This window comes from Crassostrea angulata, chromosome 1 (genome assembly GCF_025612915.1).
Source record: "Crassostrea angulata isolate pt1a10 chromosome 1, ASM2561291v2, whole genome shotgun sequence".
NCBI classification, from domain to species: domain Eukaryota; kingdom Metazoa; phylum Mollusca; class Bivalvia; order Ostreida; family Ostreidae; genus Magallana; species Magallana angulata.
The window spans coordinates 9666456-9692857 of NC_069111.1; the positions used below are offsets into that span (position 1 = coordinate 9666456).

At 34.7% G+C, this 26402-nt stretch overlaps 1 protein-coding gene across 1 annotated transcript; it reads left to right on the forward strand.

Moving 5' to 3' along the window:
* The first annotated feature begins 3021 nt into the window (after positions 1 to 3021).
* On the forward strand, positions 3022 to 26292 carry LOC128177231 (uncharacterized). The gene is made up of 31 exons (XM_052843863.1): positions 3022 to 3222; positions 3865 to 3978; positions 4086 to 4238; positions 5794 to 6033; positions 6153 to 6266; positions 8291 to 8461; positions 8819 to 9040; positions 9157 to 9423; positions 9510 to 9620; positions 10087 to 10302; positions 14027 to 14200; positions 14812 to 15063; positions 15955 to 16059; positions 16229 to 16408; positions 16915 to 17136; positions 17347 to 17631; positions 17782 to 17904; positions 18005 to 18227; positions 19115 to 19278; positions 19368 to 19631; positions 21341 to 21463; positions 21690 to 21768; positions 22074 to 22195; positions 22572 to 22666; positions 23394 to 23544; positions 23935 to 24069; positions 24398 to 24511; positions 24917 to 25126; positions 25230 to 25415; positions 25534 to 25719; positions 25891 to 26292. The coding sequence occupies exons 1-31, from the start codon at positions 3084 to 3086 to the stop codon at positions 26157 to 26159; spliced, it is 5409 nt and encodes a 1802-aa protein (XP_052699823.1). The 5' UTR covers positions 3022 to 3083; the 3' UTR covers positions 26160 to 26292.
* The last annotated feature ends 110 nt before the right edge of the window (positions 26293 to 26402 follow it).

Below are 26402 nucleotides of genomic sequence, written 5' to 3' on the forward strand. Positions count from 1 at the left end.
TTATTTGGCGGTTTTTAAATATTTTTCCCATATATTTTTAAGTTAAATTTTGGCCCCAGAAATAGTCTGGGGTCATAATTTTAACAATTAAAAATTTTGGAATCGAACTTTTCTTGCATAATAATCTTACAAATTTTAGTATTGTAGTTCTTTAATTTGAAGATTTTTAAACATTTTTGTCATACATTTCTATGTTTAACTTTCAACCCCTCCTGGGCCCAAGTATTAATTCGATTGGTCACGATTTTAATAATTTAGAATCTACATTTTGAGGATGCTTGAATAGTTATCTCACAAATTGTAGCATTGTAGTTCTTGAGAAGAAGAATATTAAACATTTCCCAATTTATTTCTATGTTCAACTTTGAATCACTCTTGGGGCCCCAGTTTTAGTTTAATGGTCACAATTTTAACAACTCAAAATCTACATTATTTCATGATACTTGCAAAGTAACTTCACAAATTGCAACATTTTATTTTTTGGAGAAGAAGACTTAAACATATTCCTTAACTTTGAACCCCTCTTGAGTCCCCAGTATTAGTCCGTGTATCATAATTTGAATTTCTTCATTACTTATACAAGCTTTGATGTAAATATTGGCATTTCTAGTGCAGTGGTTCTTAAGAAGAATTTTTTAAAGAACGCACACCCTGCTTTCATTGTTTTGCAGTAATCTACCTTTTAAAAACGGCTTTGCCCTTAATGTTAAACGTTTGGAATTCCCTTCCCATTAGAATGTATTTGCTAAGTTTTGTTCAATTTGGCCCATGGGTTATAGAATAGAAGTCCAAAATGTTAAAAGATTACAGACCTTCGGTTCAGATGAGCTTTAAAAAACTCGTTTTAGATTTATAATTAAGATATTAAAAGTAGTGTATTTTTTTATATTTAACTACTAACAAAATGATTCTCTTCCGCTTTCTATTCGATTTTTTAAAGAAAGATCTTCCTTTTTTCAGTGCCATGTAATGAGACGATCACGCACAATTCGTACGTGGTATCCCATGGTAACAACAGTGTTGTCTATGCATGTTACCATAGTTACATCCAAACAGGAGGCAGCAGTCAACTCAACTGTTCATCCGATGGGTTTTGGGACGGAACAGAACTAGTCTGTCAACGTAAGCCTAATCGATGTTACCAACGTCCAACATCCATTTTCCCTTGTCCACTTTTTGTTAGTTGTATTATAAAGTTTTCGATGGGTTATTTTCATGTCTTTTCTTCACTTATGTTATATTTTTAGCACCCCTCCCATTTTTAGACCACGGTTGGGATAATCATACTGTATACAGAGTTATTTTCATTTCCACGTTATTTTCGCCATTCTACAGTTGCGAACAGTTTCGCTACATCTTGTATTCGCCCGCTGACAACGAATTCAAAAGGGACGAAAATAAAACGGAGGCGAATATTTCCCTGTATACAGTATTTTACAACAATCAGCTATGTTTATACGAAACTCTATTGTTAAATATTTAGTCATATCTAACCTCCAACGTAAATGAACATCACTAGTACCTCACGCTAATTGTATGGGTACCGTATTATTTAAGAAATAAACAACGTTATTTAGTGAACATGGCTTTATGAATAGCAATTGCTCTGTTGGCATATTCCATGATGCGCGCAAGCACATCATGGAAAATATGCCAGCAGAGCAGTTGCTATTCATAACGCCATGTTCACTAAATAATCGTTGTTTATTACTTATATTTGCATTTTACCACTCGCAAATACCTGTATTAGCCTAGACCTTGACATTTAGCTATTACATCAAAAGTAAACATTCAGACTGTAATGTATCTTTTTAATTCACATAGATTTGTTAACAGAATCAATGATATGTTAAAACAGTAATTCCTTCTAAATGTTATCAAAAACATGATTTAATATTACATGTAAATACGTCAATTTTAATGGAGTTGGAGAAAAACACACGATGTATTGTATAGTGGTTTAAATCTATAACGTCATGGAAAAGTATATATAACGTTACACCTTTATGACGTCATAGTATACTGACAGAGCAATTGCGATTATAGAGAAATAATTGCAGCTCCTCCGTATGGACTTACAGTGGGAAAGAACAATGGAAATGCAAATATTTTCAAAGGCATATCAAAGTTTTGACAAAAATTCAAAATGATTTTTGCATTTTGTTGCCGTTTCGTTTCACAGTACACGGCCATCCAAGTATTTCATATACACAAGACATAAGCTGTTTCAAATTGGGGCTCGGCCTTCGTAACCTTTTGATTTCAATAATTACACATCTACCACAATCTAAACCTGAAAGCACGTCTAAAAACGTAATGTTTAAGCAGAATTAATAATTATATTATTGAGGATATCAGTGTGTTAAAATACAAACGATCAAATTAAGTTCAAACGATTACAATTATTTCATTTAATTTCAGTACCGTGCAACGAAACAATGACATTCAATTCCTATGTGCTAAACAAGTCGGATGACAGCGTCGTTTATATGTGTAATCCGGGTCATTACCTAGCTGCTGGGAGCTATCAGTTGAACTGTACAGACGATGGGTTTTGGAATGGGACAGAACCCACATGTCTGCGTAAGTTTTCGATACGCTAGTCAACCTCAACTTGTATTCATATAGACATCAGCCATCTGAAAAGTTCTCGATGTGAATAAAATATTTGAAATTGCTGTTTTTATCTTCTCAAAAATTGTTTGATAAATTGTGATTTCAGGGATAATTGTTATAGCTAGAATTACATAAGAATATGTTGTTTTCTAATATTGTTATTGACACTTTAAGAGGACTCGATGATCGTGGCCATTTCAAGACTATTTTAATCTCATAAAGAAGGAGAGCTCTTATTAAAGATATAAGTAAATGATCAAATTTTAAAGTTACATTATTCGGATTTTCTTTACTTATCCTATTTAATGGCTAAAACTACCAAACGTTAAAGTTTAAGACAGATCTAATGTTCAATTTGTTGACCAATTATTAAAAGTTTCAATTATTTACTCCTAAAAGCTTTAGATTGCGGAACACCTGTGATCACATCAGACGTTCAGACTGACTTTTTGCCCGGGGCTGGCACGATGTATGGAGACAGGATAGAGTTTGTTTGCAGGGAGGGGTACAAGAAGAACGGCAAATATTGGGGGACGTACGAATGCAGGGAGACAGGGCTCTGGACGCTGACCGAAACATCATATACCGGAGAGATCAGCTGTTATTGTAAGCATCAAAACCTACTATGTACAAAATTTAAGACGGCTCTGTGGTCGTGGCCATTTTTAAACTATATTTGTCTCTTTTTAAAAAAAAAAAGAGCTATATATGAAAATAAAGGAAACCACCAAAAAATGCAAAAGACAAAATGTACGGAATTTTTCTTTACCTTATAGTTTATTGCAAAAGGAATAACACCTAAAAAAAAATTGGGTATATCTGATGGTTGGTTGATGATCATTCAGACTGCTTAACCTTGCTGTAGGTTTTTTTCTTTGTAATATCGGAGGAATTTGAATTTTTATAAATCTATCGATAAATTGATTAGTGATTCAGTCTTCTTAACACACGTTAGGTTACATTTATACCATTCTATATATCTCAGATTCCAATTTTTGATTTTCCTTTTTTGCATAATCATCGGTAATTTGTTTTTTGAGAGGTTATATTTTACTGGGGTAAACAGAGTCAGATCAATATAATTAATTATCATGTGAAGAAATTGTCTATTTGTGTCCTTCAGTTCTATAATTTTATGCATTCAGGCTTCGTAAACATTGTCATTAGATGAATTGATTTACCTGCCTCTAACTAAGAAAAATATTGCACATTTTTTTTGTATTTTACGCCGCTACGTGTCTTGTGCAGCTGACGAAAATTACATGGGCTGTTATTCAGCAGGAAATTTCGCAGCATCTTCTTCTTTGAATGCAACAGCAAATTGCAAATCAAAATGCTTGAAAGATAATACTAGATTCTTCGGTGAGTAGTCATAGTAAAATTCGAAATACATGTATTCTATGACACAATTTGAAATACATCCACATTCCTAACCCGTAAAACTGATTTGATAATTGAGTATTTTTTAGGTCTGTCGGGAGACAAGTGTTTCTGTGGGGACGCTCTCATTGGACCAGGGCAGGTGAATACGACAGACTGCAGTGTTGCGTGTACTGATAAACAAGAATGGAAACCTTACTACTGCGGGGGACCTAATGACCTTGTTTCGGTCTTCACTACAAGTTAGTGTCATTTAGTCTGATATTGTGAAATCAACATTGTTCGTTATGGGCTTTAGTGGGTAACCCTTGCCCACGAATTTACATCCCCACGAACGTATATACAAACATCTGTTTCATATTAATCAAAATTATCCCGAACATGCTATCAACAAAATTTCGTCCCCATGAACCAGGAAAACTTTTGCTACCCACGAACATTGATCCACACAAATAAAAATGATTCCACAGTAAACTCTTCGATAAGTCCAAAATCAAGGGCTGTACAATAACAAAATTAGTGGATAACAAAACGGATACAGGGTACAACTGACTCAAATCAATGTTTTAAACTGGAAGCTGCAAAAATTTCTTTCCCTTTTTAGATTAATCCTATTTAACTTTTTGTTTCTGTAGCATGAAATGTTTAAAACTGCAATTTTACAGCAAAAATATTCATGAAAGACAAATACAGTTACTTTTGAGTCTCGCCCCAATACAATCCTGCGTAAAAGTTAAACATGACTAAATACGTACATGTACTCAAACTAGAACTCAAAAGTATGCAGTAAAATGTCTTGGATTGAAAATGATTTGTCATCATTGCAGCATAAAATTTGATAAATCATTTACCACAAACTCTTAAAAACGGTTTCCTTCAAATAAAACAAAGGGACGCACAGTCAGGTTAACAACATATTGCCATTATTGTTGTTGATAATTAAAAAATAAGGCTAATTTTCTTGTCTTGCCATTAAGTCAAATGTGCAGCGAAACTCCGAATATTTGAACCGTTTTACGCGAATAACGAATAACTTATTTAGGCATTTAATGCTTATTTTTGGATGTCGGTCGGTCCTATAACACACCAAGCGGTGCAGACAAATTTAATACCGCGCGTAAGCACGGTATGATAATTTAATTAAATATGCTTAGTCAAAATTATGAAACATACATGGAACAGCCACATTAACATGTTATTTAGTTCGCTTCCGCGACAAAAAATATAGTACCAGGAACTTTGTAGAAAAAAATCTTTTTATTAAGGAGTTGATATAATTTAAAGATTATTTTTTAAAAGTACATATCAAATTGGTTATGTAAGACGGAACGTTTCATTTAATGTAAATGAATCTAATCAAAAATAAATATGCTCACGTATATATAAACATGTGATGACGCTTATATTTGTGCTCATGTCGCATGAATTAACAACATGTATTCATAGAAAATTGAACGTCGCAGATTTCTAATGCAAACATAAGGGGAAATATAGACTGAATGTAAATATAAGATCGTGAAAGCACCGACTTTTAGGGGAAAAAAGTTGTATAAAAATAAAGCATTTCGAACATTGAGAGGCTATTGAAAAACATTTCAAAGTGCATAATTTTTCAAAGTGCGTTGTGCTTACTGTAGCAAAGCTCTTCTTGATAAGAATAGCTTGATTGACAATTTGAAAAAAAGAGAATCTATAATTTACCATAAAAATTTGTAATTAAACCTTTCGTGTATTTGTGTTGACATAAAAAGATTAATGTTTTAAAAATCATGTCAAAAACAATTTTTGATCTTTTAGGAGACTCTGTGACTGCTTTACCGAGTGCGGGATCCTTCGCTTCCTCTCTGACCCTCAATGTGTATGGGGACCGGGAATTCTCTTGTCAGCAGCTATGTCAGGCTGAACAAGCCTTTTATGCTGTCCTATTAGACATGCCAGGGGGGACAGAGTGCATGTGTACCAATACAACCCACAACGAATCATCAGGGGCAGAATCAAGCGCCCAGTCTGCCAAGAACATAACGATGTATAACCTAGGTACAATCATGATAGCTGTCGTGAGGAACAAAGGACATTCTTCAATGCATTGATAACTGTTTATTTCGTTTGATGTCTAAGAAAGAAATGTAAAGTTTGTTTATTTTACTTCTCCATAGCAAAGTATTCACGGCGCGAGGACAGTTGCAGCGACCTCTATACGAAGCTAGTCCGTACCAATGGTTGGTACCTCCTGAAAAGTAAAGAAAACCCAGAGTACTGCAGCTTTGCAGGTAAGTTTCCATTGCACATGACAATGTATTAGCAATGACTACTTTGAAAAATCAAAGTACTGAGAGTACTGAAAGACGGGGTCTTGAAAGTTTGAATTTGTAATTGTCCTGGATTTCCTCGAATATGCTTCCAAAATTTATGAGTTTGAATTAGTTGTTACAATGTAGTTAATTCGGTTTTTTTGCAATTGTCTGATACTTCGTCTAAATTTTACTCAATCCCGGCCTTCATAATTGTAGAAAATTGACACAACGGTATATTATGTAAAATAAGACCCCAAGGAAAATTTTTTAAAAATTACTACCAACCGGGAAAATCAAACAACTATATCAAAGTAGATAATATTAATCATTAGATTTATTCAATTTTGTGATCCAAGGGAAATCCACAAGTCGGACGGTATCCGTAATAAAAGTTTTTAAAAACCCCGAAAACTCTAAAAACTGCTGAATTAACAAATAAAGTGAACATTTGTATACCGATAATAAACACAGGCACCTGGCGTTAGAAATATTTTTTTTACAATAAGATTCCAAGAACTTTGACAAAAAAAAAGATTTGTCACGGTCGCCATTTTGATTTTTAAGACCGACTTATCTGACACGATTTTCTTTATTTGCGATTCATGCAAAATTAATAGATAAAAATAAATCCGTTCGCCACTTACTACTTTTTTGTGTAAACTCGTGCATCACCTACACGAATTACGATACAACCGTTCCTTTCATTAAAAATCATACTCCGAAAATCAGAGACATAAATAACAGAGATTATCAACTCCGCCATTAGCGTGTAAATGTTACGGGACCAACCTTACTTTGAGAACTACAAGTGCAACAGCAATCTTGTATAAGTCATTAAATTTGAACCTGATAGAGATCATGAACATGTAAATATTTTAAGCATGTTTTATTTATGAAATATTTACAAAAACTCTTTATTTAGTTTTTAAATTACTTTTTTAAAACTTATTGACTTTTCACAAAGTAATGGTAATGCATTACTTTACTCATGTAATGGTAATGTAATGCATTACTTCAAGAAAATTTAGTAATGGTAATGGTAATTTAATGCCCTAATTCATGAAGTAATGGTAATGTAATGCATTATTTTACAATGTAATTCACCCTAAGCCTGATTCCAACTAAGCCGGAAAACATGAACATAACATTTAACTTGGTTCTTCAATCGATAAGATTGTATATATTATATGATGTTTAAGTCTTCCAAAATGTATAATCTATGATAGATTTTGTTTGCAATGCATTGTTTAAAATTTAAATTCAGTTTAATCAACTAAAGAGCCAACGAACGAGAAGGCAAATTCAGACTTGTTTTTATTTTCTTTGTACAAAATTCCTTTAGAGACGAGCAGCAGTCATACCGCAAGTAGACTGGAAGCCAATGAAACACCTATTTAATTTGTAAAACATCTGTGTATAACCCGTCCCGATTTTAACTTCGGCTTGCGCATGAAGTTTGGTAGTATTAAGGTGAAAAATTGTCAAAATAGAATTCACAACTTTCCAAAAATGGCACATTGCGTTTGGGAACTTTAATTTCGATTCCACCATCAACCTCTTCTATTGATTAATGACCTTGTACACCAACTGAATCGTGAACGGCGCTGTGCATTCAGTTACATAACTCATTCCACATTTGAACCAGAGCAAGAATATTTTGATCAATAAAACTATTCGTTTAATTTCTAAATAGAATTTTGTTTATACACAGAGGACTTAACAAAATGCGTGTTTTTATAATACATATTTACTGAAATACATGAAAACTTTCTGCACTATTTTCTTACGCGTAGACTCAATTCATGTGTTCTACGCGTGCCTTCCGGTTTGAGACTTCGGCTGACAGTAAACCAATAGACGGGGTCACGTGACCCGTCTAAAAACTAGAACAGATTATGTTTGTAAAATGCTTGATACATGTAATTTGTCATATACATTTGTTTTAATCTACCATCGTAATTGCAGTAGATTACGTATTAAGATGGTTTCCATTATTTCAGACGGCACCATTTGCGAGGAGGGCTGGGTAGGGTTTGCCGGAAGTTGTTACTGGTTTGAACGGACAGAATTGAGTTTCTCCGGTTCTCTTGATCATTGCATGTCCATAAATGCATCTCTGGCTTCCCTAAATAATGAGGATGTTATTTCATTCGCCAGCGAATTCATCAAAGGTAGGTAATACATGTATGTGGCACAATGGTTTAATCAACTTGGCGGTTAATGTGCATGTAATCAGATAATAGAACTATACGTACACAAATATACATGTACCAGTAGAACAGAAGAATGTATTAAAGAAAACATGTGGCAGTAAAACTAATATATTATATATTTACCTGTTACCACTAAATAAACGGAACGATAAAAATGCATATATTGGTACTATGCAAATAAAACTTGTTTCTCAAATAGTATACATTAAATTCATATTAATATTTTTTATACAGTTATTATATACAGATCCTCTTTATTTCATGGAATTTGATTGCTTAGGCGTTAACTTATCAATAACTTGTTGCATTTTACAGATTTCGAGCCCGAATTCTCTTCGTCAATTTGGCGGTTTGGTGCCTCGGATCCTCAGCGTTCGTCGTCATATGTTTGGTTGGATGGTAATCTGCGGGCGGGGTCATACTACAGGCAAGACTACCCTGCTTTCGATTACAACGATTGCCTCTATTTGTATGGGGACACATGGATTGACGGGCTTTGCACTGATAAAGCCCCTTTTATATGTGAAAAAGACCAGGGTAAGAAATATCCTACAATTCAATGCAATGAATTTCTTTTAAAAATAGTTTGGTGATTATTTGCTAGTACTAGTACATGTGTATAAAAATTGAAAAATTATCTTTTCCGCTCACAGAAATGTTTAGATGTGTGGAGTTTCAAAATTTCCCGGACGTGGTAACAATGGAATACACACACGATCAGATGAACAGGCAAATGTGTATTCAGGTCTGCGACGGAAATCTATCTGTGAATGTCTTACTCAAGAATAAAAACTGCATTTGTACTAACACGAGTATGGATTCTCTGGTAAATTATCTACCAGAGTCTGCCTGCAATAGAAAGTGTCCAGGAAACCCCCATCAAATCTGTGGCGGCAGCGATGCCTACAGCTACAAAAGAAGTAAGCTTGCCATGCACTAGCCACAATATCGCAATCAAAATTCACACTTTTATATATCTGAGCTAATATTAAATTTTTGTCCTCAGATGTCAGTCTTACAAGAGCTTCTAGCTGCAAAGACTTGGAAAACCAAGGACTCGGAGGCATCACGGTTATGCTATCCGGCTCATCTACACCAACGTACTGTCCCCCGACAGGCAAGATCCACTTTAAGGAGACTAGATGGTCAACTAATTAGCAATCATATCTGCCTAAAAAATTGACATATGATTTGTTTGGCTGCATGTAAACTATTATTAAGTAAAGATAAAATCAATATATTTCACCATTTGAATTTGGGTAGTCTCCAGCATTGTTATATAGAACTCTCTTTCTAAAGGAGATAAATACAGTCTAAAAAATGGCCACAACCATCGAGCCCTCTTTGTATACCTATTGTCAGAAGCAACTTGTATAACTATTAGTCAAAGCATTCTCCTTGACTAAAATCAAAAAATGTTCCATTGATACTTCAATTGAAACATTTTTACCTTTTCATCTATTTTCGAGGGGTTTTTTTTTTAGATAATGTTGGAAAATTTAGCAAAACATGCATTCAAATGAAACTACATTTTCATGTAAAGGTATGATTGTAATGACAATTTTTTGTTTTAAACCAAACAGAATGTCCGTTTTCCTGGGTGAAGCGGCCAGGCCATTCTTCGTGCTACAAGTTTGCCTTTACAAAGAAAACTCCCCAGGCAGCGTCAAAATACTGTGGTCTACACAGTGCCCACTTGGTAACGTTTGACGAACCCGAGGAACTGGAATATTTGTTAGCTTTATTCGATAACGTTGGATCTTTTCCATCTTTAACTGGCAATAGCTACTGGATTGTTGGTATGAAAATTAAGACAGCATAAATGACACAATCTTTTCCCTTTTTAATCAACTTTTATCAGCATTTTGTGTAATATATTTGTGTAATATGTTGTGTTACAAAATGAATGGCCAGAGACACGCAAAGGGTATTCAACTGTGAATTAATGAGACTAGATGGTAAAAGAGCTTACTATCAGATCTATATAAAATTTTTGGGATATGATTTGTTTATGTATAAACTCTTATTTAGCAAAACAATCTATTAATGTATTTTACTTCTTCCATTGGGGATCAATACAGCCTAAAAACAGACATTACCATTGATCCCCCTTAATGTTCATTGTTGGTATCGACAATGATCGACAGTTCAAATGATCGCTTTTTCAACGCTGATTGCGCAACGATGAGGCAACACAGTTAAAATTTCAAAGATTCGGACTAACATAGAAGAGTACTAGTATTATCATAAGTTTCATATTTTTAGCTCACCTGAGCTGAAAGCTCAAGTGAGCTATTCTGATCACATTTTGTCCGTCGTCCGTCTGTCTGTCCGTCTGTTAACTTTTTTACATTTTGAACTTTTTCTCTAAAACCGCTTGGATAATTTAAACCAAATTTGGCACAAAGCAGCCTTGTGGGAAGACGAATATAAATTGCAGAAATGAAAGGCCGATCTTTTTTCAAAGCGTAGAAAACCTCGAAACTGTAGAAAAAGGGGGGTGCATTTTAAAAAATCTTCTTCTCAAGAACTATTGAGTCAAATTCAACGTAATTTTGCAAAAATAATCCTGACGGTAAGGAAAAATATAAATTGCATAAATCATCGGCGAATTCTGTTTCAAATTTTAGTAATTTACGAAAATAAAAATAAAGAGATAATCGCTGTCAATTAGTTTATAACTTCGGGTTCGGTATTCTACATCGAAAACGAAAGTTCATTGTATAAGGCAGCCATGTTTGAATGTTGACGCATGACAAACGGGTCAAACTGACAAAGATGAATTTGCTTGTTGTGCAACAGTTTACGTGCAAAGGGATACTTGAAACATGCTAAATATATTTGTGCCGATTTCGTGAAGTGAATTGAGGTTAAATCTTTCAATGCGTTGACATTTTTGACTCGTGACCGTGGTTTTACGTTGTTTTGAATTTCGTTTATGCTTTTTTAACTTGAGGGAAAATATCGCTTGTATTTTGGAATTTTTACGTATCGAATCAAATATAGACTTCGGTAAATCAGACAGTTAATTGTTTAACTGATAAGCAAAATCTGATATACTTACAACATACTGTCATATTATATTATAAATACTATACATTCTACTGGTAATTCGGTACGATCTCTACGTTATGGTTGATTATTTGTTAAGATGCTCTGCATTTTCAGTCTAAACGGAGATTGTTTTTGCTGCTAGAAATATATAGGTACTGTGGTTTATCAATATTCGTTGAATACCAATTTTCGTGGATTTCGTTGTTTAGTTGATCAACGAAATTAAATGTTCATCAAAGTGCAATTTCTATTAACATTTTGTACAGATAGGGTCATTCGCCACGAATTTACGTATCCATGAAACTGTGATTTTTACTTCTTCCACTTAAATTGATACCCTTGAATATTAAAGAAACCACAGTATATATATATTATGAAAAATAAATTATACTCTTTCTTTGTTTTAGGGCATGTTTCTTCTGTGTTAATTGTTTACAATTTTCTCTTTACTAACCATATTCAGGTGTGTCAAGTTTCGAATTATAAGCAAGATACAGAGCTTTGCTCACAGAACTGAAGCCATGCTTTTGTTCATTCTGAATAGGAAATACCAAGTTTAAAAATCTTAATTAACTCTTGTGAAGAAAAAATTGACTCAAACCAAGCAGAATTGTGAGTTCTGTATCTTGCTTATAATTCTACAATTGACGTTGAAATTTTGATTTAACATTAGAAATGTCTCACTAAACGTTAAATACTTGTACAGAAAAATTTAAAAGGATGATATGCAGTAACAACTTATTGGGGCCCCCTCCTTATACGATGAATCTACACCACCTTTGTTGGTTTTCAGACACAATTGAATAAAAACGACCTCTTTAAAACAGTTAAAAACATTACTGTTACGGGGATAAATGTATAATCACTATTCTTAAGAAAAAATTACAGCGGAAAATCATCTTGATTTGTAGCCATTTGTTAACGTTGATTTTAAATAAAGGGTGGGCCTTAGTAAAATAGAGCGATATGCCTGTCAATGCATTGCAGTCTGAGGCTCATTGAGAGGGGGGGGGGGGGGTAGACCTTATCAGAAATCTTGACAAGCAAAAAAAAAAGATTTTGAGTACGGCTATGTCTAGCTTTGCAAAAAAAAGTGAGGGGGGGGGGAGACTCCCATCCCCTTTCACCCAGCTCCGACGCCTATGCATTGATTATATATTTAATTGCTCTTTAACATATCACATGACAACATTTTTCATTCGAGTGTATTCATCGATCAAGTGAGTAAGGTTATAAAACATAGCACGAGTTCACGCCTGGTAAACAACAATCGTTTATAATGAGGAAGACCAATTAAATTTTTGAATGTTTTTAATTTGATTGCTTTAAGGTAAAATTTTCCTCTTTCACATATAGGAAATTTTTTTTTAATGAAATACAATAACTAGCTAGTACAATGTAGTTGAAGATGAATATGTGCCTATATGCATATTCTCATAATAATTTGATCGTTTTATAAAGTGAGGGGGCAGAACTAAAATAAATGTAAAGGAAATTGGAAATTAAGAGTGTACCTCTACCAAAGATTTAGTTTTATTTCTTGCATAGGATCTTATTTTTGGTAAAATGGTATTTCATAGGATTACAATGTCAAAGATTAAGTGTAGGAAAATAAGTGTAACAGTTTATTTTATGTTAATCTTTTTTTTTCTACCGTGGGGCCATATGGCACAATATCCTTTGAACACCCATATAAAGCCATTGTTGCTCAGGTGAGCGATGTGGCCCCATGGGCCTCTTGTTTGTTTGGTTTTTTTTTTTTTTATAATTTTCAAACATTAAATAGGAGTTCTGAATTGAAGTTTGACAACAATTTATTCTGAGAAATCATGCCAACTTACTCGTATTAATTTGTTGAGAATTGGTTTAATCAACTTTTCTATGCAGTTACTCTTTCAAACCGGAAGTAAAACAGTGTTTGGACCTAATTACACCATAACCGCAATCAAATTATAGTACTTAAAAATAATCGATAAATACGATCAATTTTATTTCGAAGCATTGTTTTCAAGGAAACCTCTTTATGATTTCCTAAAAGGTATTCATTGACATAGTATGAACTATTCATATAGCTTTTTGTAGTCGTTTATATTCCTATTGCAGACTTCAATTAGCTGGTTCCCCCGACACTGAAAAAAACAATGACTCTCGTCAGTACTTTCAGAACTTTTATATATTAAGAAATGTTTTTAAAAAAAAAGTGAGTGGAGAGACCATGCAGGCTGTATATGGTTATTTTATTACCTAGAATTAAGAACAAAATTACAGCAAATGTTGATTTGTTTTCTTAAAAACTGCTCCACTGGAAAAATACCAGACGCGTGACAAATAAATTGAGCAACGTTGTCTCAAAATTGACAACATTTGTATGTCTGCCTGTGTACTCTGTCAGTTATGATTTCACTGATCAACTGATACTGGGACACAGTATGACTGACTTTATGTATATTTGCTTCTTTTTCACTCAAGGGTTTTGGGCAACATCGAAACATTCTCCATTTTACTGTAGCTCCACTGGAAAACCTATTGGCAACGTGACCATTAGTGTGCCGATCGATGAGCAATACGTATACATTGACACGGTGAACGAACTTCGACGCCATAAATCGTCTAAAATGAATTTCATCTGTGAGCAGTCAGCAGGTACTAGTACTTGTATCAATGAATCTACTGTTTGGGTCTGGAATTTTGAAGAGCGTTTCAGTAACGTCATTAGAAAATTGATGTTAATAATAACACGAATTTACATGCATATATAAATCATTTGGAACATTAAAATTCCAACCCATGCGCGGTTCGAGAAAATTTTTCCGGGGGGGATATAATTGCATTTGTTAGGGCTGCCGATGATTATTTTCGGAAAGAGTTTATTGTGTAAATGTAATTTCATAAATTTGAATTTTGCTGCAAGGTGGTCCAAACCCAACCCCCTATATACAGTATGATTCTTGATAAGACAGACTACGTGTAAATCTAATTTCGTAAATTTCAAGTTTACAAGGTGGTCCAACCACCCCAACCCCCTTATATACAGTATGATTCTTGATATGACCGACTACGTGTAAATCTAATTTCATAAATTTCAAGTTTACAAGGTGGTCCACCCCCCCCTCCAACATTCCCCTCCAATCACTCTAATCACCGCATGTAACCTATGTACAATATGATTCTTGATATATGATACAATATGATTCTTGATATATGATACAATGTGATTTTTGATATATGATACAGTATGATTCTTGGTATGACAGAGTACCTTGGGAACTTTCTGACCGATCCCACAGTACCAGTGGTCTTAGAATCTATGGATATGACTGTCCAGCTGTGTGTGGAAATCTGCCGTGCAAAGAACAAAACTTACGCCTTTCTCTCTCCTACGCAATGCCGGTGTGATTTCCTCCCTCCGGTGAATACTACAATTACCGATGGAACGGCATTGTGCTCTAACTCAGCGTTGCAGCTTTGTGGATATTCTACAACGGTTGTTTCTGCTTATAAGATAGGTAAAAAGCATTTAAGAAGAAAAGTGAAACAAAACTTGATAAAAAAAATTACAAAATTATTTTTATGGGGTTTTTATTGCATAATATACTTCAAGGGTAAAATTCTTCATGAATTTTTATTTTATGAATATAGAAAATGTCAAACTTTGTCCGATATTATATACTAAAAGGTAGGCGCCAGTGAAAGTAATTTAAAAAAAAAACAATTCATTAATGATTATTTAAAGACACAACAAATGAGAGTTTTATTTTGTAACTAATTTTTTTTCTTTAAATAATCCAGGAATCATTTTCATGTTAAATACATATTTCTTAAGAAATCTTGTCAAAATAGTTTAAGTAGCTGAGTACTTTAGTATTTAGTATGCAAGTTTTTACTTCTTTTGCGGAAATAAATCTATTAGATGGTGTCTTACTAACTAACAGTAAAAAAAAAAACCTCTTTTAGCCTTGCTAGCAATATGGAATGCAAAAAAGTTTCATTGATTTCTTATAGTCCCACTGAACTTGAAATCTGAAAAAACGTTTTTCATAAGAAATACGTACACGCGATTTCACGTAATTTCATATTACACCCCAATCTGATTAAAATTAGATCCTTTGATCCGCTCACTTAGATCGCCTAGTGTAGCGATCTAAGTGAGCGGATCAGAGGATCTGATTTTAATCAGATTGTATTACACCCCCACGAAACATCAAATGAATATCAAGACTTTTACAAGGTTTCATAAACTTTGAAGTGTGCAATAATCGAGAGCATTCACAATGATACAGGCAGCCAGATTATTATCTGTTGAATGAAAAAGTATCTACACTTGTATTATATTATATAATACCATACCTTTATTGACAATACATGATATATAAATGTAAAATCTGGATTTATTTTAGACGAATATCCTGAGTACTCCTCGTGTGAGGACTTGTTTGACTTTGGGATCCGGGAACATGGGGTATACAGACTGATGAAAGGCGCACAATACTGCCAATTCTACGGTAAGTTGTTTATCACACACACACACACACACACACACACACACACACACACACACACACATTTTGTTTCCACACGTTGATGATAAACTTCGAACGCACATTTCTACCCCAATTGGTCGCTCTACATCAGCGTTTGGTAGAAATGACCAGTGGTTGTTTCTTTTTTCAGACAATTCCACTGCGTGTGGACAGGGTTGGCACGCCTTAAATGGAACATGCTACAGCGTATTAACATCACTTAACGAGCAAACTGTTCAAGATTGGAGGTCGTCATGTGGACAAAATGGAGCGAGGCTACTAACCCTCAACACCCCAGATCAACACCAGTTCATCTCAAAACTCATCATGGGTGCGTAAGGCGTTTCAAAAGTATTGGGATGCAGGAAAATACAATTAAAAACAAAGATCCTTATTTACACCACAAGTCTAGCAAAAATGATTTTTAGCAATTAAATTTTTTAATTCTTTATGAGTCCGTGACTTACGACAATTAAAATTCATTTGATATTTACATTTGCAAATATGTTTCGTTATATGAACCCAGTCCGTTGGATTATTGTAAACATAAAATCTCGGCAATTCTTACAATTTTTCAAATGTAAATATAAGTAATATAAAACAGCAATGTTAAATAGTTCACCGGGATATAAAACTTGGTTGATTCGTGGTCAAATCTTCTGAGAAGCCCTTTGGGCTTCACAGGATTTGATCACGTGACCAGCCAAGTTCATATATCGGTGTGAACTTTTTAAACTGTTTATTTCTTAAGGGGCGTGGTCATGATTTGATCTAAACAAATTTATTTATCCTTGTTCGTGTTTATCTCGCCTCTTTCATGTCACTCACTGATTTCAGGCTCTGAACGTTCGATCAAGAGCACTGTGTTAGTGGGCTACTCGGAATCAGTTCTTTTAGGAGGCCATGGTTGGGCATCAGGCTCTTTGTCTGACTATATACCATACAGCACAACTTTAACCCAAGAGAGCGTTTTGTTGCACAAACAAAAGTTTCTCAACACGGATATTGGTCCCTCTGACTCATCATTGACTAGAGCTGCAGTGTGTGAAACAGAAAAGGGTATGTTATTGATGACTTGTATTTTGATTTATACACACATGGTTATTGGATATGTTTTCTTAACTTTTGAATCTACAAATAACTTTGAATTAGATCGTTGATGAGCTTTCCTTTCAGGCTACAATCTGTACAATTTGTTCACAATAAAATGTGACAAAAATATCAAAGTTCAATATAGCTTTTGATACTGTATGATCGTTTGTTTTGTAGATTTCATTGGAGTCTATCAGCCGCCTGTTTCTATGGAGCCGGCGATTCCTGGTTTTGGGTTGATGACCTTAACACAATGCAAACAGGTGTGTATTGGAGGGGACCACACTGTTGCCATGGTGAGTAGGGACACCTGTTGGTGTGGGAGCCAAGCAGACGTCACCGGACTGACGCAGGCCCCGTCAGGTGACAGTGAAAGGCTCAGCAGTACCGCAGACACCTTCTGTCTAGGGAACAACATCCAGCGCTGTTCTAGCAAGGACTACGTTTACGTATATCAACTAGGTAATTATTTCATTTGTCGACAATAAGACAACAACAGCATGTAACTAACTTAAACTGTACACAAAAAATAGACAAGATAATGTTAAGACTGTCAAAGCTCAAATTTTGACATCTTAATCTCTAGTTCATCCAAATATTCATTTATTTTAGATTATGACCTAGACTACCCCGCCTCCTCTTGTGACCATCTTTACTCAAATGGAGTTTACTTTAATTCCACGTACAACATTCTAAATGAAAACGGTCTTTCTAAACAAAAATGTGGATTTGCAGGTACATGTAACATTATACTTTTTCTTACTATTATGTATTTTTAAATTGTCATGGCCGACTGTGCATGTATAAGATTTTTTGTTGCTTTTTGAACTGCAAGACAGCACTATTTGCCGGTCGGACCTTATGTTCTGGGGGTACAAAGAGAACTGCTACAAATTCGGTGATGCAGTGACATCTGGGGATCTGCATGCTGCTGAATGCTTCAAAGATGATAGCCTTCCATTTCTGGCTTTCGATGATGATGAGTTGATCTCAATACTCAGACAAATGGTTCCAGCTTTTAAGCAAAACGTTAGTTTGTTTATTGGGACGTCAAATAGGTACGTAACTGTTGAAGGCCAAACCCATTTGCACACTTTTGAAAAGTAGAATTTTTTTCAAATTTTAAGAATAATAAGTCGAATAAAGGTGTGCACATTGGTTGTAAGAGAAATATTAAATTAGGTATTTTATCCCATTTCAATACTTAGTATTGAAATTTGATAAATTTAAATCGAGATTTCAATACAATCATTTTGGTATAATACGCCTATACATGTAATGTTTAGATTGCTTGGTTACTTGATTTCACAAATGTAGGTTGCGCTTTATTGGTTTGTATGCTAAAAGATAGATCTCCATGAAATCGGGCCGCATAGCAATAAATCATTCTTTTGGTATTATGAGGTGATCAAATAAGGTCGGAAGTGGTCGAATCTAGTAATGCCCAAAGGGTTTAATGATAGATTTGATCATGCCCGACTGTATGAAATTATATTTGATCACCTCATAATATGCTAAGAATGATCCCTTATTACTTGCATTTATATAATATTTAAGCAATTGTACGATTAAATATTAAAATAATCATTGATGAACTGATATGTATTGTATTGTTCCATACATTACAAAATCGATTTGTAGTGTTAAAGACAAGACACTGGAATGTGTAAATATTGCATAATGAATTACAAATTACGTTCTGAACTCTTTGCAGTAAGATTTGGTCAACTCTAATCTGGATTCAAAACATTAAAGTAACGTTTATCTAAACTAAAGCACACGCGAGGTGGAATTCCATTAAGGCATAAACATTCTCTCGTCGAAAAAAAGAAAGTAGAGAATTAGACCATTTGACCTGCAGTTAACAACTCATTCCAGACTCAGACGTTACTACACATTTACGTGATGAATATTTTCAACACTTTGATATATTATTTTATTTCAGATTGAACAATTATCATTTTCTGTCAAGTGAAGGATTTTTCGTACGATCGCCTCCTTTAATGATGTCAAATAGTTTAAATGGATTTATGACGTTGAATTTAGAGTTGATGATGTGGGAGGAAGTCCAGGGGAATTATTTCGGAATTTGTAAATCTCCTCAAAATGGTGAACATTTTTAATTCTATTTCCTTCATCATTTTAGTTTTCAAAAATATGCATTTTGTTTTGTATTTTGTATTTTTATAATGTTTTAGGGAGCATCAGTTGCATTGATACTAGCACCATAAATGGATCTTTGGTGTTCCACCATCTTGATATCTCCCCTTTAACGACATCTATTTGTATTCAACTGTGTCTCGGCAAGGATGCCAATTTTACCGTTGTTCTTGAGGGAGGCTGTAAGTGCTTCAGTGAACTGTCCTATGATCATAAATTTGGACAGTGCAAGGCGTGTTCTGGACACGAAACTCAGATGTGTGGAGATGACAGCCGAAACAGGGGTGTTTTGGTCAATTTAGGTATATTTTAATTCATTGTATTTACGAATTCAATATCAAATCTTTAAGAAAATATTGGAAGTATCAAGGAAATTTCTGTGTTTTTTTTTAATATACATGGGTATCAATATATGCGGAAAAAGATAAATTCACTGCTCGGATCACGATGTGCGTTAATTCGTGGTCGTTGCAGACATTTTAATTTTTCATGGATCGAATCAACAAAAAATGCATATGATATGTGCTTAATTAGTACTGCTGAAATCGCAACTTTGCATTTGACCTATTGCTTTCCCTTTTCGTCCGTCGTCGTGCGTCGTCCGTCGTGCGTTAACAATTTTACATTTTTAACTTCTTCTTAAAAACTAGAAGTCCAATTGTTACCATTTTTGATGTGAGGCATCTCTATGGTAAGAGAAATCTAAATTGTGAAATTCATGGCTCTACCACCCCCAAGGCACCACAGGTGAGACCAAAATTGCAAAAAATCCAAATTTTCAAAAATCTTCTTCTCTACTCCCACACATGTGAGGAAAAAACTGGTTGCATGGTTATGATGTCCATGAAGCCCTCTACCAAAATTGTGAAATTCATTGCCCCTGAGTCAGGTGTTCTGGCTTTGGGGTGGGGCCAGTATGGCCATATAGTAAAATGTATTGAATCTAGAAAATCTTCTCATCTACTCCCATATATATTTGTTAAAACCTAAATACATGATTATGATGTCCATGAAGCCATCTACCAAAAGTGTGAAATTGATGGCCCCTGTGTCAGGGGTTCAGGCTCTAGGGTTGGCCCAATATGGCCATATAATTAAATGTATTAAATCTTAGAAAATCTTCTTCTCTACTCCCATATAAATATTTTTTAAAACTAAATGCATGATTATAATGTCCATGAAGCCCTCTACCAAAATTGTGAAATGCATGACCCCTGTGTCAGGGGTTCGGGCTCTAGGGTTGGGCCAAGATGGCTGTATAGTAAAAATGTATTAAATCTTACAAAAATCTTCTCTTCTTCTTTACTCCCACACATGGTTATGATGACCACTAATTCCTCTACCAAAATTGTGAAATTCATGACCCCTGGGTCAGGGGTTCAAGACGGGAAGGGCAATATAGTGTCAATGCATATATTGTTTAAAAATCTTCTTCTCTATTCTAACACATCTGTATGAAAAACTGACTTCATAATTATGTTTACCAGGAAGTCCTCTACTTAAATTTAAAATTTCATGTCCTCTGGAGTATGGGTTTTGACTCTAGGGCAGGGCCAAAATGGATGTATAGGTGTTCATGCATATAATGCTTAAAAATTACTTTCTTTACTTCCAAACACCTGAAAGGAAAACTGAGTTCATGGTTTTGTAGACCAGATTTTTAAGTTTTTCACCAAACTTATAGGTGTCATTGTTCTTTTTGAAAGATTTCAGGCAGGGAGGTGGTGGTCATTACAGATTTATAATTTTTCTACTCCAGAATGAAAACTAATTAAATGCATATATAAGACTCCGTGACAAGTTTGTGTATGGGTTATATGCTGCTCAGGTGACCGTTAAGGCCAATTTGCCTCTTGTTAATATATACAAAATATTTTCAAAGGGGATACCTTTATCTTTGTTCACGAATCGTCATCTTACCACGCATGCTTATGCATTTTAAACTACAAATAGTTCCCTTCATACATAACACAGTTGATGATCAAACTACATTATGTTGCTTTGTTTGTAGACCTGTACAGGAACGAGACGACCGGTTCGTGTGACGAGTTGTACTCCTACGGTATCCACGTCCCCGGCCAGTACTACATAAATACTCACAACACCAAATACCTGGTTACATGTTTCGACCGAGGTAAACTTAGAAATTTTAAAAAGAAACCTTTTTATTTTACCGGATGCGTGTCAACAAAATATAAATATGACATCAGAAAATAAAAAAAAATGCCTCTTAAAAATAATAGAGCATGTTTGCAAATTTATGATGCCGGAGAGAGAGAGAGAGAGAGAGAGAGAGAGAGAGAGAGAGAGAGAGAGAGAGAGAGAGAGATTTCATTGCCAAGCCATTGCTGTCATTGTAGAAGCCTCGTTATCCGTTATTACGGACTACTCTGTGACGCCATCGTCGCTAGATCCTAACTCTACAAACCAAGGGTTCAGGTGAGATTTTGACCATGTTATGTTCCCGTACTATTCCTTACAGAATATTCGTTTTTTACATCATTGTTTTTATCATAATAATTTGCTTTATGTGACTTGTCATTGCAAGTGTTGCACACAGTACGGTACCTAAGATACATGTACCTTGTGAAAAGTAATCTTCAGTTGCACCTTTATAATATTTGAACGAGCTTAAAACAATGTTCAAATACAATATAATAAACGAAAAATAAATCGGTATTATGCTGCAAGGATTTATTTTCAAGAAAAAAAATGTTTGTTTTTTTTAATTGAACCCTCTTCAGAATTGTCGCCTTCACCAACTTGAGCGCCCACACCGCCTGGGTACCTGACGGTTCTGATGGCGCACCTTCTCTCACTTTTACCTTCACCGAGGATTACCTTCTGACGGCCATTCAGACACAAGGTAGTCGGCTCTGTATTATATTCATACCAAAGGTTTTAATTAAATCCTTCACAATCTTACGTAAAATCACCAAATTTCGTAGGTCTATTTGTTTTTGTTCATTGTCGAAAAAATTCGTATGTTTTTGAAAGATACCTTTATTTCTAATTAGGGATCTTCTTTGAAAAAAATATGAAATAAAGTATAAATCAGTTCGTTAGTTTTGTAAAAATTATAATTTAAAAAAAATATCTGAAAAGATGCAAAAAATACTAAAATCTATCAGCTAAAACGCTCATAAAATATATGTAACATGTCTCCATTTTAACCAATTTTTAAAGACAATATTTTGTTTCATTTTATATCATTGTGAGTTGTGTTTCTTTGAATGTTGTAGGGGACGTGCTGTCTGACTCGTGGGTCGAGGCCTATCAACTCATATCCAAGTATGCTGGTGAAGAGACCTACGTCATCATAAATAACTCCGTCAATGTACGAAAAGCTAGCGTTTAAAAATATACTAGCACCAATCAATTCTTACATTGTTTAGTTTGGATAGAATTTTAAATAGTACCACTCCGATGCTATTGTTAGTATATATTTACGATACGATTCAGCTCTGTAGCATCATGAACTCTTGAATTCTTTCTGACTCACACTGAATTACATTAAACCTACTTCAATTAAATCTATGTAGACTGATTTAGTAATCAAACAAGAGATCATTAACTTCATTAGAGTTCTCTTTTATTAGATATAGCCATTTTTTCCATATGTTTCCTGTTTATTAACATGGCTCGGGAGAATGTTACATGTACTGTTATACAACCGAAAAAAGCAGATATTATCAAAAATAATTGAAAGAGATTTTTACTTCCTTACTTTGTTTTTGCATTTCGTTATTTATATTTACGTGTTTAATTACTATCATGAGTTAAGTACGATTAATTTTATCGTAACAATTTATATATATATTTATAATATAAATTTATTTTTACACGGACAGTTTTTTGTTAGATAGAGTTTGAATATTTTTTTTTCTGCATATATTTTACATTTCTAAAATAAGGGGCAAAGTAGACTAAGCCGTTAACTTTCATTTTTATATACATAAACGAATGCAATAATGTATTTCATATCTACAAGTATTCTGTAAATACATGATCTGATGCAAAATTTTGTCTGCTTACAGTGTGACCTCAATACAATTTATTTGCAGATAACGGGGAATACTGACCGGTACAGTCGGGCCACACAGTTCTTTACATATCCAATCATATCACGCGAAATTGCACTGAACCCAGTATCGTTCAACCAAAAGGTTTCCCTTCGTGTTAATCTCTACGGACAACCACTGGCCAACTTCAATCGTACGGTGATGCGTTACCATATTTATAAACAGTTGAACATATAAAATTCATAAACATCTTTTTGGATAGAAAAGTAGTTTAAACTAAACTGGGCTTTAAGTTTTGTTCAGGTTTTCTTCTGTATACATGGAAATACTCGCCCCCGTTTTATTTTCGCCCCTTTCGCCCTTAGTATCATGCAGCCAGCAAATTTTCGACTGAGCGAATTTCAGTGTTTCAAATTATTCTTTTTAATATATTGTGTCTGGGCGAATTCAAGACGAGTCGAAACTGTTCGCAAGAGTAGAAGGGCGAAAATTACACGGGGCGAAAATGACCATGTAACTATGTCTTCTATTTATTTCTTTGGTCATTATATGTTTTCTAAGCATTTTTTCCCTCATCATGTAGACTCCAACAGATTTTTGGGGTGCTTTCTGGATCCTGATGGAGTTTTTGTCGAGGAATCATCAGTGTTTTCTGATGAAGACTGTAAAGCCACGTGCCAAGTATCTCATCAATTTTATTCTTATTATGAAACTCAGGGTAATTATTCTATATCACCTTTTGTGAACGTTTATATTCATTCAAACGTTTGTAGAAAAATTATTTGCTATGATTTTCTATCGTGTGTTTTATTGAATATGTCTTCTCCATAATCAGAAATATTAAAACGGTTTGTTTATATACTCTTGAAAATATGGCCATCATTCTTTACAGTGTGCTATTTTGTCAAACTAATCTTACATTTAAACCAAACGATTAAGTTTTGATATGTCTTCTTATCGAAACCAAGATGGCTTTTGTTTTCATTATCTTAATTAATGGCCATTCAAAAATTCATGATTTGAAGAAAAACTTGTCTACATTCCAGATCCTTCACAGCACTGTTTTTGTGGGAATTCTCTGTACGTGTATGGGAAATCAGAAACATCTTTCTGTTCCCCGAATGTTAGCGAGCCGTACTTACCAGTTTACAGGACCTATGGTAAATCATTTTTGTCTCTCCCTTACCCCCACCACCTACGTTTGATTAAGATATAATGGACTACATGCACTGTGAATTCATTCATTAGATTTCGTAGTGGCTCAATTTTCGTGGTATTCGTGGGTACCTCTCAGCCACGAATTAGCATCCTCCACTAATAAATACATTAGATTGTAAAGTCATATTTACTTTTTTAGGTATAAGAAAATACACGAAATTACGTCCCCATGAACATAAAAAAAATTCAGCAATCCACGAAAATTGGCCACCACATATATTTAATGATTCCACAGTATTTTACGTACATGTGTATGTTGCGCAAATACTTTTTTTCGTCCATTTCGTTAGTTCCGTCAGTTTTAAATCTCTGAAGTAAATTAACCTCGTAAAAACTGTTGTTTAAAGACACGTATTGTGACCCAAGAAGCGAGGACTACGCTTCACTGGTGTCATCCACTCTACCCCACACTGACCAGTACCCCACCGTCTCCTCCCAGCTCCACTATCAGTGTGACGTAGGCTTCGTCCTGAGCGATAACACCAAAACCAAATCAGTGACGTGTAGGGAAGCAGCAGGCATCTACTATTGGGAGGACGATTCCGGAAAATGTAAAGGTGTGTGCTCATCATTTTCGAGTTTTTTTGTATCCACTTTAAAACTGAAATATATCATAACTTTCACGAACTCAAGAGTTTAATACAAAGAATTTCGTTGCAGTTGTAAACTGCAGCTCCCTGCCTGGGCCGGGGACCTGGTATGATGTGAGTTCAGAAAACTCGAGCTATGGGTCCCTCGTCACAGTAACATGTAACAGTAGCCTGTTCATGGCGGACGGAAAAACAGCCAAGACGGTCACCTGTCTCGACACGGGACAATGGAATGACACTGTAACAGCCTGTACATGTACGTCACAGAGTCGGCTTATGATAAACTTACATTCCCACACCCTTAATGCATTGTTAATTGCGAAATAACCAAAGCGATAACTTTTTTCTTATATTTTGTTTTTTTCTGATTTTAGATACATATTGCCCTTTAACACCATCTCCTCTCAGCAACGGGGTATATGAAGTAAATGCCGAAGGAACAAATGCCACGTACAGATGTAACCAGTTTTACCAGCTCTCTACCGGAAATGACCGGGAATACGTCCCCTGTCTTGCCCATCAGCAATGGCAAACGCCCACTTTTACCTGCACCCTGAACGGTAATTATACCGGTTAAGATTTATTTTACTAATCCGAATTACTGTCCTTTTGAAAAAAATTGTTAACCAGTAGATTTCTGCATCCCTATTTGATGGCAGCATTGTTGACATGCAGTGGTTAGATGCAGCTTTGCTTGTTGCATTACTTTTATATAATTTTTTCATATATAGATACGAATGTGGTGTACAAGCAAGCAGAATTCAACCTTGTAGGACTGTTTAAGCGTCAAACAGATACAAGCTGGATAATAAGCAGTCACGTGTCTTCATCTTTGTTCACGTGCACGGACAGGTGCGTGAAGAGTGCACAGTGCGTTGCCTACTCTTACAGCGCACAAGGACGTGATTGCGCCCTGTTTAACAAAACTGCACATTCCATGGAACTAGCACAGAACCCAGCCTGGAAATATTTCGAAATAGTCAAAGTGTGGATGATATGAACTTTGTGCAAAACTGGAAAGCAACGGAAATCACACATCATAAAGTTACACATCTACTTTTTACACATCTACTTTTTGTCTAAAATTTTCATGTGTTAGAAATTTTTGATTAATATAGATATCTCAGTTCTCAGTTTCACTAGACCCATTTCTAATATACTGGTATCCATCAAGGCACTATCTTGTACTATTTCTTTAGAAAAATTTTAACAAATTTGATAATTAAGCAAGTTTTTGTGTTGC

What these genes read in the sequence shown, in the direction of transcription:
- LOC128177231 (XM_052843863.1), top strand. Translation starts at nt 3,084, where the DNA reads ATGTATGGAGACAGGATAGAGTTTGTTTGCAGGGAGGGGTACAAGAAG. An exon ending in TGTTTCTGCTTATAAGATAG is followed by an intron (nt 15,064 to 15,954) that starts GTAAAAAGCATT and finishes GATTTATTTTAG; the next exon opens with ACGAATATCCTGAGTACTCC. An exon ending in AGTGTGTGAAACAGAAAAGG is followed by an intron (nt 17,137 to 17,346) that starts GTATGTTATTGA and finishes TTTGTTTTGTAG; the next exon opens with ATTTCATTGGAGTCTATCAG.